Source organism: Tribolium castaneum, chromosome 2 (assembly GCF_031307605.1).
Source record: "Tribolium castaneum strain GA2 chromosome 2, icTriCast1.1, whole genome shotgun sequence".
NCBI lineage: Eukaryota > Metazoa > Arthropoda > Insecta > Coleoptera > Tenebrionidae > Tribolium > Tribolium castaneum.
Genome location: NC_087395.1, coordinates 1984389 through 2003806, shown reverse-complemented (window position 1 = coordinate 2003806; position 19418 = coordinate 1984389). Strand labels below are relative to the sequence as shown.

Genomic DNA, 19418 nt, shown 5'->3' with positions numbered 1-19418 from the left:
AGGAAATGGCTACTAAAACAAAAATCAATCACAGAAGACATAATATTGTTTACAGTTCATCGCGTCAATGCATTAAGGTTACACAACATTAATTTCGCGCCTTTGGCTCATACCATAACTTATGTAAAACTGACAACATTAACATTGCTATTATTCCGCCCTTCGCAGCAAACGGGATCATGAAGAAAGTGTGACAAGTCCTTATAAATTTTAAGTTTATAATTTATCTTCTATATTCTATATTCTATATTCTATATTCTATATTCTATATTCTATATTCTATATTCTATATTCTATATTCTATATTCTATATTCTATATTCTATATTCTATATTCTATATTCTATATTCTATATTCTATATTCTATATTCTATATTCTATATTCCATAATCTATAGTCTATATTCTATTTTCTATATTCTATATTCTATATTCTATATTCTATATTCTATATTTTATATTTTATATTCTATATTCTATATTCTATTTTCTATATTCCATAATCTATATTCTATATTCTATTTTCTATATTCTATATTTTATATTCTATATTCTATATTCTATATTCTATATTCTATATTCTATATTCTATATTCTATATTCTATATTCTATATTCTATATTCTATATTCTATATTCTATATTCTATATTCTATATTCTATATTCTATATTCTATGTTCTATATTCTATATTCTATATTCTATATTCTATATTCTATATTCTATATTCTATATTCTATATCCTATACATAGGTATGATAATTGATAACTGGTAACACCAGTTTAGAAGGAATAACTTCTGTCATATCGGGTGTATCAAAAGTCGTGGATAAGCTGTTAAGAACAACTAAATAGAACTATACAGAACACTATTTTTGATGAAAAAAATTCCCATAACTTTTAATTTGGTTGAAAAAAAAACGCCGTACAAGCACACCTATTTTTATACGTTTAGAAAATTATTAACCAAAAGATAATTATCATTATTACTAACATTACTAAATGTTGCCAAATGTTGCTGCACTTTTAACAGGTGTTTTTAACTCATTTCAAAAACCAAAAAAAAATGTTTTTCTATAATTCTTTTTGAAAAATTAGATAATAAATCAAGTAAACAATAAAAGAAATCATTAAAGACGAAGTTAGCCGGTCTGATTTTCTTACAATTCCATATTAAAGTATGCATTTTTTGCAACTTTTACGAGCTGTTGTATCTTAAATAAAGAGTAATGATTTTTTATTATTTTTTTAGCGGTTAACAAGACCTCTAGTATCCATTCTCAAAAGCGTATCCGCCGGTTTGCCTCCGGAGCAATTTTTGTCCAAAAATAAAACACTGCCTAGATCACATAAAAGACTTTAATATTTAATTAATTAGCCTTAAAAATAAGATAAAAACGATAAAATTACAAGAGTGGTTCAAACCGCCATTACCTGTTTATTTATATAAATTTACTCTTTGAGTTATGGAATTATGGACCTCTTGTTGCCTTTGCCAATGTCGCTGAACAAAAAGACATGCTGCCACCACAGTTGTAAATTTAATATTTATATCTTATTTTTGATACAAATTAATTAAATATTAAAGTTTTTTGAAGTGAACAAGTCGGCATTACATTTTTGGACAAAGGTGGCTCTAGAAGCAAAACGGCTCATTTCCGACTAGAGATTTATTTGCAAGATTTCTCTGCCTCAATGAGCTCAATAAGATCCCGATGTTTGGCAACATGTTTTTGAACCACCTTGTATTTATGTTAATTTATTTTCCATCAAAAGAACTGAGTTAAAAATTTTTGCTACGAAATCTGTTTTTGAGCTTGTTTTGTTTGGTCTAGTGCGGTTTTCGACGAAAAATTTGCTTATTGCGTTTACTTTTATAATAAATTCTTTAATTTAACCAATTTTGTCAAAACTAATAGGAAATCATTAAAGTAGGTCAAAGTGTATCATCATTATTAATTAGTGAATAACTCACCAAAGTAAAATATGAGAAATTAAAGGTCCGATGATTTGTTTGGAGGGAAAGGATAACATGATTTTAAACAGAATTTGTCGTTTATTCAATAAGAAATGGTTTTTTTTTTTGGAAAACTATGCAAAAAATAATTACATTCTAAGGAATTTTCTACAATGTGTTTAAAAATGACTGCTCATCAAGTTAACTATGAAATTTGAACATATTTTGCCGCTTAATTTAATTTGGGAATGCTGTCAAAGTGACAGACCCGCAAAATTTCTTCGAGTTTAAGAACGAATGAATGCATAACACGAAGAGTCACAGAAATATAAAACACAAATCAACATAAACCCTGTACTTGAAACAACTTTGCTGAAAAATGCAAATTTTAATAAATAATACGAATAAATAATTTGTTTATTTATTCGTATTTAATATATTACAATAAATAAAACTGTCCATTCAATAACATAGATAAAAATTACGATAATGGGCGAACTAATCCGATTAACAACAATACTACAACGGCGTAACCATGGGTTTTAACACTATAAATTAAATGTGTTTAACGTCTTGTAATGGTATCCAAGACTTCAATTATAATTTTTAATTTCAGTTTTTATGTGTATTTTTGAGCAGTGTTGCCTTTTTCCAAAATTTGTATAGGCTCGGATGTAAAAACGTTGCATGTGGGATTTTTTTAACATTTTTTCAGTACTTTGGAAGACTATCCAATCACTCTCTTTCAACGAGGTGCGCGACTTTCCGGACACCTGTATATGATTAAATGTTTTATGAGTTATAAGTGCACTATCCAAAAAATTTATTGCAAATTACAAGTAAACATGTGTCCGATAAAATTAATTTTTCTTATCGGATTTTGAATTTTAATCCTGTCGCAATAACTGTTTTCCACTTAAACTCTAATTTTATCTAAAAATTATCTAATCTATTGTTTGTTTGCTTGCTTGTTGCTCATGTCGGAAGAACGATCGTTAATTTCATAATTTTCTAAACGTTTTCGGGAGAAATTTTTGAGATAGCAATCACTTGCACCCTTGAATGATACGAATATCTAGAGAGTCTTTATCTTAGACGGACATTTTCGCGTAATTATTTTTTTTTAATACAAAGATTTTTATATCTGCAGACGAAACTATGCCCCAACTATTGACTCGGATTTTCGCTGTCTGGAACATAGTAAATAATAATTAAACGCAGATTTCGTAAAAAACCTAACATTTTTACAACATATTTGTTGTTGGTTGTAACCTTTCAAAAATGGTTATCTATACATCAAATTTGTGTAGATAAAATGCTTTGCGAGTAGTTGTAGTGTTCAAGTTATTGACCCTTTTATTAGAATGTTACCGAAGCGTTTTCAGGCAATGTTTGTAAAATAGCATCAAAAAAAGCTGAGGCTCTGTTACTTGGAGCCGACAGTTTTCGATTTATTATTGTAAAACAAAAATTTGTTTAGCATTTCTGGTAAAGATTTTTTGTGCTTTATGTGAACCCACCGACTATCATCTTCATCTTCTGTCAGAAACACTTTCTACCGAAAACCGCTACATTTATAAGAAATCACTTTAAAATTGTTTAGAATTCTTGATACGACAACTATAACATCTATTAGTAAATTGCTTTTTTGTAGAAGATTAAGACATGCTAATTTTTTCTAGTAATTTTTTTATTTTATTAATATTGACGGCAGTATAAACTTATTTGTTTGCAATTACGGCCAATGAAAATGGTTATTTAAATTCTTTTTATTCTAGTAAATCAATTAATCAACGAGGAGTACCTCAATGATCTGTATTGGGCCCTCTATTATATCTTGTTTATGTCACTGAAAAATGAATTATTAGATATAAAATATAAAGATTTAAATATTACAAATACTGGTTCATCAACATTTTTGGGAGTAAATTTATAATATCAGCTCAATTGGAAAAATTTTAACTAAACTTAATTCATCCTTACCTATTATTCGTTTTTTAAATCACCAAGTATCAGTTGAAGCGCTAAAAAAATATTATTATGCACATGTCCAATCTCTCATTAATTATGGGGTCATATTTTGGGGAGGTAACGCGTATGCCTATAAAATATTATATCAAAAAAATATTAGAGCAATCTTAAAAATGGGTCATCGTGAAGTTTGTCGCTCACAATTCGTTAAGTATGGTTTAATATCTGTAACATCATTGTAATTATATCGACTAGTTGTTTTCTTAAAAATGAACACTGCATCATTTGTGTTTAATTGTGACGTCTAAGATAAAATGACCACAAGAGGTAGAGATGTGTTTTTGAGCTTGATTTAATCGCCATAATTATTTTTTGACGAGAAATTTGCTGAATTTTAAGGATTTTGCAAAACAAAGGTAAAAATCGTCAGATTAAATCGAAAACACTTCACTTTCTAAACAACTCTTGAATTAAAACACTGTAAAATCGTTAAGTCTGAAATGTGCTGTAAATAAAAATATGCAAATGCAAAATTAAGTCAAAAATGCGTTACCTACTTGTGCATGTTTTAGTGTTTTTTGACAAGAAATTTACTAAATTTTAAGCTTCTGTTTAAACAATACTGAATAGTTATTTACATAATCAGTTATACCTTATAAATCATATCAAGAACGATTTTGTTTAACGAGCATAATGTTTGCCAAAACGAGTACGCGCAGCGTATCACATACAAAATTTTTCGTCGTAAATTGAAAATTTATTCCCGAAATTTTATTAAAAAAATGAGTAAACAAATCAATTAGCTTCGACCGTAAACTATGAGTTAGGTAAGGAAGGGTAGTATAGGTAAATAAAAATAAATGCGACATATTTTTGAACATATTCTAGACTTGGGGCGCATTATTTGCTGGGAAACTTTTGGGAGTGTTTTTCCATAAAGAACTCACTAAATTAAAAGACATTTCCAAAAGTTAATCAATTATGTGTGATCATTATTATACTACATTTAAAGCATTTTTCGACTAGAAATTTAATAATAATAATAATAATAATAATAATAATGTTTATTAATGTTTAAAGACTACACTGGTCATAACACAAGTCAATAAGAGGGCTTACAAAGAACATAAATGACATAAAATACAATCATCATACATAATATATATATATACAAAGTTAATACATAACATCACATTTAAAATCATTAAAATACTCCTCATATAATGTAAAAAGCTTTTTTACAAATGTAGCTTTTTCTAACCTTTTTAAATTTATTTGTCTTTAGCTTAGCAATATCGTCAGGCAACGCATTAAAAAATTTTATTCCTAGGTTTCCGGTGCCGTTTTCGGAGCTTTTTAAGCGAATACTGTGTAGGCAAATTTTATCTCTGTGACGTGTACTATATTCGTGAATGTTACTATGCGATTTAAAATTCTCTATGTTAGATTTTATATAATTTAAACACTGATAAATATACATACAAGGAACAGTAAGTATATTAAAATTCCTGAAAACATATTTGCAGTCTTCTCTATATTTTAGACCTCCTACTATTCGGATAGCTCGACGTTGTAATCTGAAAATTGTAGAAATGGAAGCAGAATGACCCCATACTAATAGTCCATAACTGATGTGACACTGGCATAATGAATAAAATGCAGTTTTTAGAGTTTCAGGAGGAACTTGATCTTTTAAATTGCGAAGTGCAAAAATACCACTGCAAAGTAATTTTGCAACCTTTTCTGAATGTGTATTAAACCTCAATGAGGAGTCAAGAAAGATTCCTAAAAATTTTGTAGATCCTTCCACAAAATCTATTTTTTTCTTTAATGAAAAAACCAATGTATTTGTTTTATTTTTGTTTGATGTTAATTTATTGGGTTCGAACCAAGACAAAGCCTTTGACTGTGCATCACCTACGATTTTTAACGCTGTAGACAGATTTTCGTTTTTTTCCATTAAAGTTGTATCATCTGCAAAATGTATACTTTTATTTTCCATATATGAAGAAAAATTATTTATATAAATAATAAAAAGAAGTGGCCCAAGTACAGAGCCTTGGGGCACTCCTAATTCAACACGATTTTTGCCTGAGTCAATTCCTTTGTGTCTTACGAGCTGTGATCTGTTGCTTAAAAATGATGCTATCATTTTCCAACTACTAGGTAGCAAGTTATAAAAATACATATTTCGTAATTAAATGTGGTGATGAACGCAGTCAAAAGCTTTGGAGAGGTCAAGAAAAGTTCCTATACCATAGCTTCCTTCTTCCAAACAATCTGTCATATATTTTACAAATTCGGTAACTGCACTAATTGTATTTCGGCCCTGTCTAAATCCAAATTGACTTCTGTGAATAGATTATTGACTTCAAAATGATGAACTAATTGCAAGTACAAGACTTTTTCAAGTATTTTGGAAAAAATTGGAAGTAAAGATATTGGTCTATAGTTATCAACAACGTTAACGTCCCCTTGTTTCAAGAGTGGTATTACCACAGCTATTTTTAGACAGTCTGGAAAAATAGAAGTAGTAATACAAAAATTAATTAAACGAGTTAAAGGAGACACTATAAGATCTTTAATATACTTAATAATACGAGTGTTTAAGTTACATATATCCATAGAGTTACTAGATTTCATGTTATTTATAATATCGCGAACTGTAGCGCAGGAAACCTCAGAGAACGCAAAATTTACTCTAGAATCTAAATCTGAACAATGAAACATCATTATATTTATGGGATCTATTGCTTTATCTGGTAGTCCCTTTGCCAGTTCTGAAGCAATAGAAGAAAAAAAGTCGTTAAAAGCGTCGCTACTAATGTTGCTGTCTTTACTATTCTCGTCAACATGTTTCCTTGACGCACAAGAATTATTTATAATATTCCAAGCTGCTTTGGATTTATTACTAGATTTTTCAATATATTTTTTAGAATAGAATATCCGTTTTAATTTAATTTGTTCTCTTTATAGTTTACGAAGCTTATTCCTTGCCTCCCTGGAAATATTTGTCTGATCAATTTTATGTATGTCATCTAAAATCCGTAATTTATTTTTTAAAAGTAGTAAATCTTTGTTAAACCAATTCACAACCATACTGTTTTTAGATTTATATTTTACCTTAATTTCCGGGAAGGCACGATCACACTTCTCACTTATAACATCAATAAATTTTTCAAACTTACAATTTATATCTAAAGAAGCGTCATGAATAAAATCCCAGTCAGCAAATTCCAGCAATGAGAATAATATTCCTTTACCATTATCCGTTATTGGTCTAATTTTTTTACAGTGTTACAGTTATTCAACGAACTGGGTAAACTAGCTTTTAGGACAATACCTAAGTGATCTGACAACAAAGTATTTGTGGATTCTACATGACAGGTAGTAATATTTAAATTAGTAAATACATTATCAATACAATTAGAACCTCTAGTTGTAAATTCGACGAGAGGCTCTAAACCATATTCATAGAATAAATTACATAAGTGGGTTTTTTGAGAACAATCACTATTAAAAAGAATATTAAAATCACCGGATAAAATTACATAATTATTTAAAAAGTTAATGTTATCTAACATTTCGTCTATTATTTCTATAAACATATTAAAATCACCAGATTATTATAAGAGAAACAATAAAGTAAATTAACTCATCTTTAATTGGATTTACTTTTGCATTTTCATTATTTATTGTACCAACGTACTTAAACGCGACGTGATGGATTTTTCTTTAATTTTTTGTAACATTTTTTTGCATCAATATCTATAAGAAATTATACTTTTCAGCTAAGGTAGTTACGGTTACGTAATTAACAGGAAGCATTAATATTAAGACATATTTATAGTGTGAGTTTAACTAATGCTAGATCTCCTGAGAATTTAATTGAGATAATGAAATTGATATCGATGATGGGTGGTCATAAATCTCACCATGGACAGGTGAAGATGTATGAGTCAATTCGTTGGGATTATGTCAAATAAATTAAACCATTATGTCTCTTTGCTATTTTTAAAATTATTAATGAGCTAGACAAGCAGATCAGAACTGATTAGGAGTAATTACAGAGCTTGCCAAAGTTATTATTTTAACTGTAATTGCTTTGGTGCAAGTTGATGGATATTAGTCCGGATGTAAAATGACACGCATTCCTGTGCTGCTTTATTGGCAGCTGCTGATTTTACCGAACATGGTTTCCTCCTTTACTTGAAGTAATTGCAGCCTAGAAATATTCTTACTTTTGGAATCACATTTTTATTATGATTATTTTTTTCATAATTTTTTGTCTAGTAATATTTAATTGGTGAAGGTCCGAAGTTTCGACAAATTTACTTAAATAATTTTTTACTCCAAAATTCATATAAAAAAAAATAACAAAACTACGTCTTTAAATGTTTATACTGCACAGTTGTTAATTAAGTAAATGATTTACAATAACAAAAATTTGCGCTGAAACATAGTTTTGTTAGCAAATTCTATAAAAATCGATCACTCCATTAAGAATTAAGGGGTATTTGACAACCTGAAATTCGGTCATATTCAGGATAATTGTTCTTATTGACTTCTAAAGTATTAGCGAAATATGAGACACAAAGTTTTTGGAAGCTTTTATTTGGAAAAACTAATGCATACTAAAATATTTAAAATAATGCTTTATATAGAAAATTTTCTGTTCTTTTTCATTCTGAAATTAGATTCGTAATTTGAATTTTTTGTGTAGAAAACCGGAAGTTAAGTTTCAAATCCGAATTTTAGTAACTTGGACCATTTTTTTTCATTTATTTTTATTAAAAAAATTGCTTATAACATCTAGATTTCACACTATAAGTTGCAAAATGGGATTTCAATTGGTTTAGGAGCTTTTGTGTACATTAAGTACTATGTCTCCTAAAAGAATAGAAAACTCATTTTGAAACATACAGTGTAAACTCTATTTCGTTTTAGCAATTTTTTGAAATAAAAATAATTAGGAAAATTGGTCAAGTTACTAAAATTCGGATTTGAAATTTCGCTTCCGGTGTTCTACAAAAAAAAAATCAAATTTAAAATTTGATTTTAGAGTTAAAAAGAACCGTAAATTTTCTGTTTAAAGTACCTTTTTAAACATTTTGCTATGTATTTTTACATAAGTCGCTCACCCAAAAATCATCACGAATTTACATTCAAATCTTTTAGGAGAACAGTAACCAAATTTCAGTTTGTCGCATTTTTTGGGTTGTCCGCTTCACGTGAAATGCCTCTTAAGTTATTAAGAAAAACCTTTATGTAAGTAAGGTGCATGTATTTTTAAACAGGGTGATTCTTTTAGGGTCTACATTAGAAACTTTTTAACTTCTAATATAGCTGAAGCTTTAAAATTTCACCAAATTATTCTCAAAGTAGCTGAGCTTTTGGAAGTACAAAAAATGGCGGCAAGTTTGAAATTTTAAATGGTAACTACACATTTTTATTGCTCATTTGAATTCACCTTCTTCAGCTGAGTAAACTTTGTTCAAATTTTTGGTACTTATTTGTTATAGTTTTTGACATATGTCGAAGGAATTAATTAATTAATTGACACTTTTGACATTTACTGACAGAGGGTTCATTTGACCAGAGCGGAACAATTTTTTTTACATGTAAACCAATTTCAAAGTTTACTAGATGAAAATCATTTAAAAACACACCGAATGAGATTAAATTATTTTATGAGTTATCCAAAAAGTTTATTACAAGTAAACAAGTGTCTGATAATATTAATTTTTCTTATCCGATTTTAAATTTTAATCTTGTCGCAATAACAGTTTTCCACTTAAACTCTAATTTTATCTAAAAAGTATCTAATCTATTGTTTGTTTGCTTGCTTGCCTACCGACATATTTGTAAAAAATCAACAGTTATTAGTAGTATTTTTATTTTGGCTTTCAAAAAGTAGTAAACCAATCTGCAGAGTTTTGTATTTAGATGTTTAAAGTCAGTACCATGTCGGAAATACGATCATTTCATAATTTTCTAAACGCTTTCGGGCGAAATTTTTGAAATAGCAATCACTCGGAACACCCTTGAATGATACGAATATCTAGAGTGTTTTTATCTACGGCGGACTGTTTCACGTAATTATTTTTTTAATATAAAGATTTTTTTTATCTGCAGACGAAACTATACCCCCAATTTTTTTTATTTAGAATATTTTTTATTTTAATTAGAATAACAGTTTACAAAAACGTCATGCTCAATATTTGGTCAACTTTTAGAAGTCAATAACTTTTTACACAAGTCGCTCACACAAAAATCATCACGTATTTATATTCATATCTTTTAGAATTCTAACCAAATTTCAGTTTGTCGCAATTTATTGGGTTGTCCGCTTCACGTGAAATGCCCCCTAATTTATTAAAAAATACCTTTATGTAAGTAAGGGGCATAAATTTTTAAACAGGGTGATTCTTTTAGGGTCTACATTAGAAACTTTTTAACTTCTAATATAGCTGAAGCTTTAAAATTTCACCAAATTATTCTCAAAGTAGCTGAGCTTTTGGAAGTACAAAAAATGGCGCCCAGTTTGAAATTTTAAATAGTAACTACACATTTTTATTGCTCATTTGAATTCACCTTCTTCAGCTGAGTAAAATTTGTTCAAGTTTTTGGTACTTTCTGTTATAGTTTTTGATATATATAATTTTTTTTGTTAAAATTTTTATTTGCAAGGGTTTATCTGAGATATGACAGCCCTTGAACCTTTTGCGATAAGTGAATAATCTTTCTTGTATTTGATAAACGAAGCTTTAAAGAGTCTTCCATAATTTTCAAAATTGTCGACTGTGAAAATTCATGGCTAGTATAATTTTTTCAAAATGGTTATCAAAAACTGCTATAACTCAATTTTTTCAAACGGTAATTGAAATTTATAGTGACTTTTAACAATGATAGGACTTATCTCTTACAGTTTTTGAAAAAATCACAAAAAAAGAATTTTACTTGGTAATTTTCATAGTTAATCAAGTAGACTTTGCAAAACAGTTGTCAAACTTCAATATTTTATTTAGTTCTTAGGTGGTTCATTATCAACTAAGCAGTAAAATAATAATATTTATTTATAGTTTATTACAACAAGTAGGACATTTTTTTAGTTAATAGTACAATTTTATCGTATTTTTCGAAAGTTTACTTCATTAAAAATGACAATAATGAGCCAAAATTCTGTTTTTTGCTGTTTTATTTTAAAAACTGTAAGAGATAGATATAAAAAATGTTAATAAAAGTCTGCATAAAAATTGATTCTCCTTTGATTGCCATTGAAAAAAAGGATCATTCCATTTGAAAAAACTATTTTAAAATTATTTTTTAATCATTATTTTAAAAAATCATAGTAGCCTTGCAATTTGCTGGTTGACAATCCTGAAGATTGGAGAAGATCCTTGGAGCCCTTGGCTATTAAATTCAAAAATAATTATTCACTTATTGTAGAGGTTCACCAGCTGAGATATTTTAAATGAATCCATGTAAGTGAAAATTTGTATAAAAAAGTGAATTCAAAAGTGCAATAAAAATATATTAGCTATATTAGAAGTTAAAACTTTCTAATGTTGGTCCTTAAAGAATCACCCGGTATACTACGCAGCTTCTATTATTTTTATTTTATTACAATTAATAATTTGTAATAAATCTTGTAATTATTCGTAGCTTGCTGGTTTGGAACTTCGAAAAATAACGTGGTAATGAGCAAACTGCTGTTAAAATTACACGTCATGTTCTAACAGTTTCAACAAACGTGACGAATTTAATATAATTAAGATTGTAAAGTGTAGATAGTTTTGTTCTTATTAGCTCATTTTTCCCAATTAATTTTATAATAACCAAACTTTGAGTTTTTCTGCACTAGAAGAATAAAAATTACATACAGGGTGATTTGTACGACCCTGACCAACTTTAAACGCTACTAAAAATACAATTTCTACAAAATTAAGTACCTAAGCATATTTTGAGACATTTTGTCCTAATATACTGACTGACAAGTAGTATTGTAGTTTAATGTGAAATACTCTGTAGATATATCAATTAAATTTGTTTTTCTGATTTTTGAAGTTAAAAAAAACAAAATAAACATAATAACCAGATGAATTTTTGAAATTCCTTTCATTCCTTGTGGTGTTCTTATTCCAAAATGGGATTATGTGGATAATATAAACACGAGGCGGATTTACATATTGGTGTTAATTGACTGAGAAAAGCGAACGTTTTATCGAGGTTAAATCACAATCGTAATTAAAGTTAGTGCGAGGCATACTTAACGGAAAATTCATTTATCTTAATCCATAAATTTTGCGTTAAACGCTACTCATAAATTGTCTTCTTTTCACTTTCTGTCGTATTTGCTTGCAATGTTAAAATATGTGGGTAGGTGTCATTTCCTTATTCCACTGTTTCGGTTTATTATTTGATGTTATTAATGTTGAATTTGTTCCAGTTGGTTTCCTTCTGACTCTACACCTCCGCTGCGCTGTTAAAATGCTTCTGATTACCATAATTGCAACTTAAAATTACTAGGAGATTTCAGGCTTGATAATCATTGGCCTTATTAAATAAAAAGCAATATAATAATACCTATTATTAATTGCAATAAAATAATAGCAGCTGATTATGCCTTGTGTACAACTAAAAACATGGAACCAGAATTTTTTTGTGTTTGTAAATATACTTAACTTTGGGTAATTTTAGAGGATAATGCAGTTCTGGATTCTTGTATTGTTGTATTACTAACTGCATAATGTTATAAATTTTAGTATATAAATTGTCCCATCTATTATTTTGGATCATTACTATTTTATTACAAATTAGAATCACATACGTTGTGGAGCATTTTGCTACAAGTAATTTATGGAGAGCTATTGTTAAAGCAGGCATAATTAAAACTTCACCAAATTAGTTAATTATATTATAACAATCAAATTATTATTAAACCGAGAATATTTAATACTGACGAGATTAAACTTACGAGATTAAACTTTTGTTAATTCTTAACGAATTAGTTCAACACATATACGTTATTTGTATCAAACTAAGTCCGCACTTAATAACTTGTCGTTTAATAAAAAAATTCTGAAAATGTTACAAAAATCGTTGTTAAATAGTTTTAAATAATATGATTTTATTTTGGGACCAAAAATTTGAATCGTAAAAATTTAGTCTTCTTTTCTGTTGTTTCATGTCTGTGTTAAAATCTCAGCATTTTAACTTATTGTATCCAAGTGATATAATATTATACGGGGTGTTAGAGAATGGCTTAGCAATATTTCGTATGTGAATTTGCCTTGATCAGACGTTAAAAAACCCTTATATCATTTTTCCAAAAAGTGCGTACTTTTTTCAGAAATTTTTATTAACCCACATGTTGAGAACCACTGTGTGTCTTATGGTAGTTTATTAGCAGTTAATTTTTTCATTAAACAAAATGGGTTTGTAAGAATTTTTAAAAATTGTACCTAACATGTTCATTTGTGTGGGAGGTTCGAATCCCAGTCCTGGCAAAAAATATTTTTTTTCGTAAAATTTAATAACAAAACACAAATTGAAATAGAAGAATAACTAAATGGACCAACAAGTTAATTTACCTCTGTTGTTTTGACAATAATATTAAAATTTACGCTAATTTTTATAATTTTAATTCAGCGGTTCTCAAAATTTGGGCCTTTAATTTCAGTACGATTTTTTGGATAACCTATGCATTTTTGATTTATATAAATTTTATTTAATAGATTTGTCTTGCCATTCTCTATCTACCTTTAAATTTTTGCTAAACTGTATACAGTTCGTTCAAAAAAGTCTTTAGGTCAACTCTTGCTATGAAATTTTGAACGTACGTTGATTTCTTACGATTCCACAGCAAGAGTTGATCAAAGACTTTTTGAACGCAGCTTATAATATGTAGATTGAAACAGATGACCAAAAAATTGCTGGAGGATTTGATGGAACATGTCAGCTTTTTATACTTTGGTAATTAAAGGGTTTAGTTTTAAAGTGAACATTATAGTGAACGAAGTTTAGTTTAGTATTTTCTATTTGGGCACTACCCAAGTTTATGAATTCCATGACTTTTTTAAAAATTAAAAGAGTACTCCAGCAATCAAAAGTAATTTTGTAAAAATGTAGTTCTTCGTATTTTATTCGTATCCTTCAGACGATATAAATTCAAAAGTTTTATTCCACTTTTTTCAAACAGAATGGATCAGTTGTTATGTTTTTCAGTGTTATTTCCTTGTTTCAGGCCCTGGAAATCAACGTGAGTGTGACAGGAAGTGAAACCAATACCGTATCCAAATTATTTCAGATAACTCAAATCTTCAGTATAGGTATAGGTGCCTATAAGTTTTTATGTTTTTTTTGTTCCTATAACTTATGTGCTATAGTAATTTAGATCAATAGATTTGGCAATTTCAGATATAGCTTTGAAAACTGCAGTGGAATTATTTGGTAAAAATCCAAACTGTGTGTTTGACAGAATTCTATTCGTTGATAGAAAAGAGTATAACCTATTATAAATTATTCTTTCAAATAATTTTGAGAAGCTTGAAGGTAATGTGATGGGACGGTAGCTTCCACAATTTTTTTATCACCTTTTTTAAATATCGGAATAATTTTGCCTGTTTTGAGTTTACTAGGAAATTTCCCATCTAAAAATGATTTATTGATAATTTCAGAAAGAGGTTCGGAAATAATATGGTTAACTTTTTTTAATATAGACATGGGTACCTCATCAAATCCAGATGATGTCTTAGATTCCATTTTAGAAATTACGGAAAAAATTTCTAGAGGGTCAGTAGGAAGCAGAAACATCGTTTTATTATTAATAAAAGTGACTCCGTTTGCGGCTATTTTAGATGATGTTATTGAGGAAAAATGTTCTGCTAGAAGATGAACATAGTTCAAAAGGTTTAAAAGTTTCTTTCCCACTTGGTCCTATTAGTGTTACGTTACTATGTGTCTTTGTTTGCTTTATTGAACTAAGTATTGTATATATTTCAAATAGCTTTGGATTTGTTTTTAGATTTTATGATGTAGTGATCAGTAGATGCATTTTTGCTATTACGAACAAGTTTTTTATATATTTTTTTGAGGACTGTTTGTTGATTTTCACAATGAATGAGTGTCACGTAACTTATTTGAAGCTGTTATTATATCTGACGTTACCCAGGATTTTTTAGTCTTGTTTATATCAACAGTCACTTTTGGGGAAAGCATTGTCGAAATGATAAAAAAACAAATTGAAGAATGAGTCAAACATACTTTCGGCATCTGTTTCCTTAAGGATCTCGATTCATGTTTCAGTGCCAAGATACGACACAAACTTTTTAATATTGTTGTTGTTAAAAATACGTTTTTTTGTTTTTAGTGGTTTTTCTGGCATAAAATAAATTGGGAAAATACATTTTTGAGAATAGTGATCTGATAGACTATAGACTGCACTGTGTCAACGAAGAATGAACTAAATATATTGTCGATACATGAAACGGAACTATGGGTTTCCCTTGATATATCTTTGACGTGACAATTGAGACCATAACTATCAAATAATTCACACATTAGTTTAACAAATACATTTTTAGGTATTAAAAAGTCAATATTAAAATTACCACAAATTATTATATTTATACTCGTACAACTAATTTCTTGAGGAAGATCACTAAAACACCCTAGAAACCGATTAAAATCACCAGCTGGTGAACGGTAGAAACAAACTATTACTAAACAATAATCATTTTTTTTATAATACTATAACAAAATTCACAACATTTTTCGATAGATACACATTTTGAATTTGCCACTTGTATTGAATCATAAAGAGAGTTCTTAACATGAAAAGCGACACCGCCACCTCTACAACTTAGCCTACTGAAATTTGATATTCATTTATAATTTTCAAAAATATGAATACCTGGTTCAAAATTATTTAACCACTCCGTGATGCATATTCAATTAGTTTTTAATTAATTAAAAAATACATTACATTCTAGAAATTTATTTTTTAAACTATGAACATTAAGATTAATAACACTAAGGTGTTTCCGATTTTTTTTATAAAAAGCGTTAATTTCATTATTTTGACGATAATTGTAAACATTAACACCAACTTTTTTTTTGAAAACGGCGCAGTTACGACGAAACATTTATTTTTGATTCATCAGTACGTAATACCTTTACAGTTAGTTGTGAGTTTTCGAAACCATTTTTTCAATAGTTTCAGCATCAACCTGTCGTTGAACTCTGTAGACATATAAGCACACTTTTTTTTCTTGACCAATAAAACCTTTACCTTCAGCTGTATTGGCCGTTCCAAAATTTTTTTGAACTTTTTTTGGGAGCTCAGGTTTATTTATTATTTCGTTATTCAACAATACTAGGTTTATCATTATTTTTTAACGCTGGCGTGTAAATAAAAAAATTGGGTGTTTCAAAAGCCAACTTAACCTACTACCTGCGACTGACTTTTGATCATAAATATTTTTTTAATTTTTAGCAGATCGGTGGGTTTTGAAATTTGATTTCTAATTGTGTTTGTACCAATTTTTAGCTCTAATAGGGATGTAAAAATTGCAAATTTTAAATCACCTCTTGAATTCACTATAACGTATTGTCTTCAAGACACGAAAACAGTATTTTGAAGGAGATAAAGCTCCTAGCAGTCTTTCTCGACGTTATAAAGCTGCATTTACGGATTAGAGAGCTTTAGCATCTCCGGAACATTTCGAATGAACATAATTTCGGTCGCCGGACGACATGTAGTTAAGAAGGATCTGTAACTATTCAACAAATTCCCCAGCAGTTGGAAGAGCGAGCGTAAGCGGCACGCGACACTCTGCCAGATCCTCTCGAAGGTGTCGAATTCGACCCCCGCCTTAACATCTGAACCGTCGTCATCAATTTTTCCCCAATCAAAAAGGCCATTACGCCAAACCCTGTAACTCCATCCTAAAATATCGCAATCATTATGCCCCAAACATTGGGGGGATTAACTATCACGTCTTCCCCTCTTTTCCTCCATCTCCTCCTCCTCCTCCTCCCGGCGAAATAACGAACTGGACATTACGAATCTAATTACAATCTTTGCTCATGCGTGGCCAGATAGGGTTTAACTCATGGGGGATACCCACGGTAGGGGTAAGTCGAAGTGTGCGCTGCCTGAGACTCGCTTGTTTAGCGCCAGTAGCCAACTAGACCGGATTGCAACGCAGTGTTGTTACTCTTTCGTGAACAACTTCGCGCGCAGTGCTCACGTGGTGATGGTTGTGTGAACTTTGAACTCTTAAAAAAGGTGATTCTTTGACTTGGTGGCATGTCATAGTCTTAAAAAAAGTGAATCATCCGCTAGAAATTTATGGTCAACCAGTAAAATCTTTAATAAGGTATGAATCATTCTCAATATCGCCAATTAAAAATGGGTGCGCCATACTCGCCAGATTTATGCCCCCTCACTCGAAAAATCAATCTTCGGTAATTACCATCCTTAATTAAAATTAACGAATTTTTCGGTACTAATTACCATTACTGTTTTTTATGTTGCGAAAATCGCTCGCTCACTTACCATTAGGTGTGTAGTGTCATTATAGCCCACGCTCGTTTTCTCATACTTATTAATAGCTTGTAAGTTATTAATTGTAGTCGGATCGATAGTAACGGTGCAGTCTGGGCTTTAATTATTGCAGGCCTTGTCGTCTTATTCAATAATAAAATTGTTGCGAGCTTTTTGCTAAATTATGGATGATGGTGGGAAAATGATTGCGCTTAACTAACCTAGGAGCACGTGATGAAGCGTGTCGCACGTGCTCCGGGAGGACGCCACTCTCACTTTCAACGAATCATAGGAGGCGACGAAAGGCGTCGCGGACGTCAAGGTCGTCTGCTGAGACGCTGACACTCCTCCACGGTGAATGAAAAATTTACGCGGAGCGACGGTTTTTTTCAAATGTTCGGACAGTTTTTTTACGAGAATTGGGGCAAGTTTTTGAAAATTTCGCTTGAAAATCCACGAAAAATTATGCCTGACTTATTAAGACATCGATATCTCTGACGTTTATTTAAATCAAATCAAATTTTCAACGATAGTTTTTAGTTTTCTGTAATAAGTTATTTTTTATTGGGGTATCAATTTGGCTATTCTCGATTTTTTCTATTTCTGGTTAAAAAAATAATTCGAGTTTTATTCCGTCGCTACATTAGTTCTGAAATGTATAAACAAAGTGGAAATGAATTGCGGTTGATGTTATTACTAAAGTTATTTTGTTAAATTAATATTCTCTCGTATTTGTGTTTTGTCTTAGTTTTTACACATAAGTCATACGAGTAGTACATATACATATTATATTATGACGAAATTTTCACTGGGAGTGGTGTCATATTATTTACACTACACTGCATTTTTTAGGATTTTATCACTTGACATTAAGAATAACGTATTGTCTCTTGGAGATAAATGCATTTTTCTTAAATTTAAGACAAATACATATACAGCGTGTTAGGGAATGGTTTAGCAAAAATTAAAAGCTAGATTTTTTTTCAAAAATCGTTCTGAAATGATAGTCTCAAATTTTGAGAACTGCTGAAATATATAAATTATAAAAATTAGCGTAAATTTAAATATTCTTAACAAAACAGCAGAGGTAAATTAATTTTTTGGTCTACTATTTTAATTTGAGTTTTGTTATTGAATTTTAAGGAAAAAATTTTTTTTGCCAAGATCGGGATTCGAACCTCTCACTCAAATAAACAAGTTGGTCACAATTTTGAAAAAATTCTCAAAACGCCTATGCGCCTTCATTTATTGAAAAAATTAACTGTTAATAAACTATCGTAATTAATAATTTTTTTTAAAGGAAGTACGCATTTTTTCTGATAGTGATATAAGAGTTTTTAAGTCGTCTTATTATGAAAAATTTATATACGAAATATTGTTAAGCCATTCCGCAATCTCTAACACCCTGTATATTATTTCAGTTTATAGTAGAATTGTAACAGCGCATTTAAATTTTTTGGAGTGAAAAATAAAGCACAAATTGAGAGTTTCTGTAAAAGAAAAGAATTCTATGTTAAACTAAATCCCAGCGACACGTTTTGTGCTAAGAAAACCCACCAAAAACCCTTAATTTGTGCTCCATTTTACTCCAAAAAATTCATGTGCGTTGTTGTAAAATTCTGCTATGATCTGACTTGGGATATAATTTGTATCACATACTTATTTGTGATTTCTGATTTGATTAATGAAAAAATGTTTAAATGACAATAAAATTCGCTATTACTAAAATAATGCAATTACTATTACTAAAGTAATGTGTTTTACTCTGTCTTTTTTAGCGAGCGGTAAATCTTATTAAAACTGAAAATACTAGGTATTATTTTGATTTGGCAAGGTGCTAGAACAGGTCGGTTTTTTTTGCAAAAATTGCACTAAAATGACGTTATCGATATTCTATTAAATGAAAAAAGTAATGTATTTACTATATCCCAAAAACTACTACT

At 29.4% G+C, this 19418-nt stretch overlaps 1 protein-coding gene across 6 annotated transcripts in view; it reads left to right on the top strand.

Moving 5' to 3' along the window:
- pdm3 (pou domain motif 3) overlaps positions 1-19418 on the top strand; it is a 236691-nt gene that overhangs the window by 28998 nt on the left and 188275 nt on the right. For 4 of the 6 annotated variants that reach the window (XM_064355112.1, XM_064355111.1, XM_064355110.1 and 1 more), the window contains exon 2: positions 14173-14187. The exons of 1 other annotated variant lie outside the window; for it this stretch is intronic. In XM_064355112.1, the coding sequence (XP_064211182.1) occupies positions 14173-14187 (15 nt within the window). Of the gene's footprint in view, positions 1-14172; positions 14188-17032; positions 17309-19418 lie in introns of those variants that run through there. One more of the 6 variants, XM_064355113.1, reaches the window with a different exon arrangement.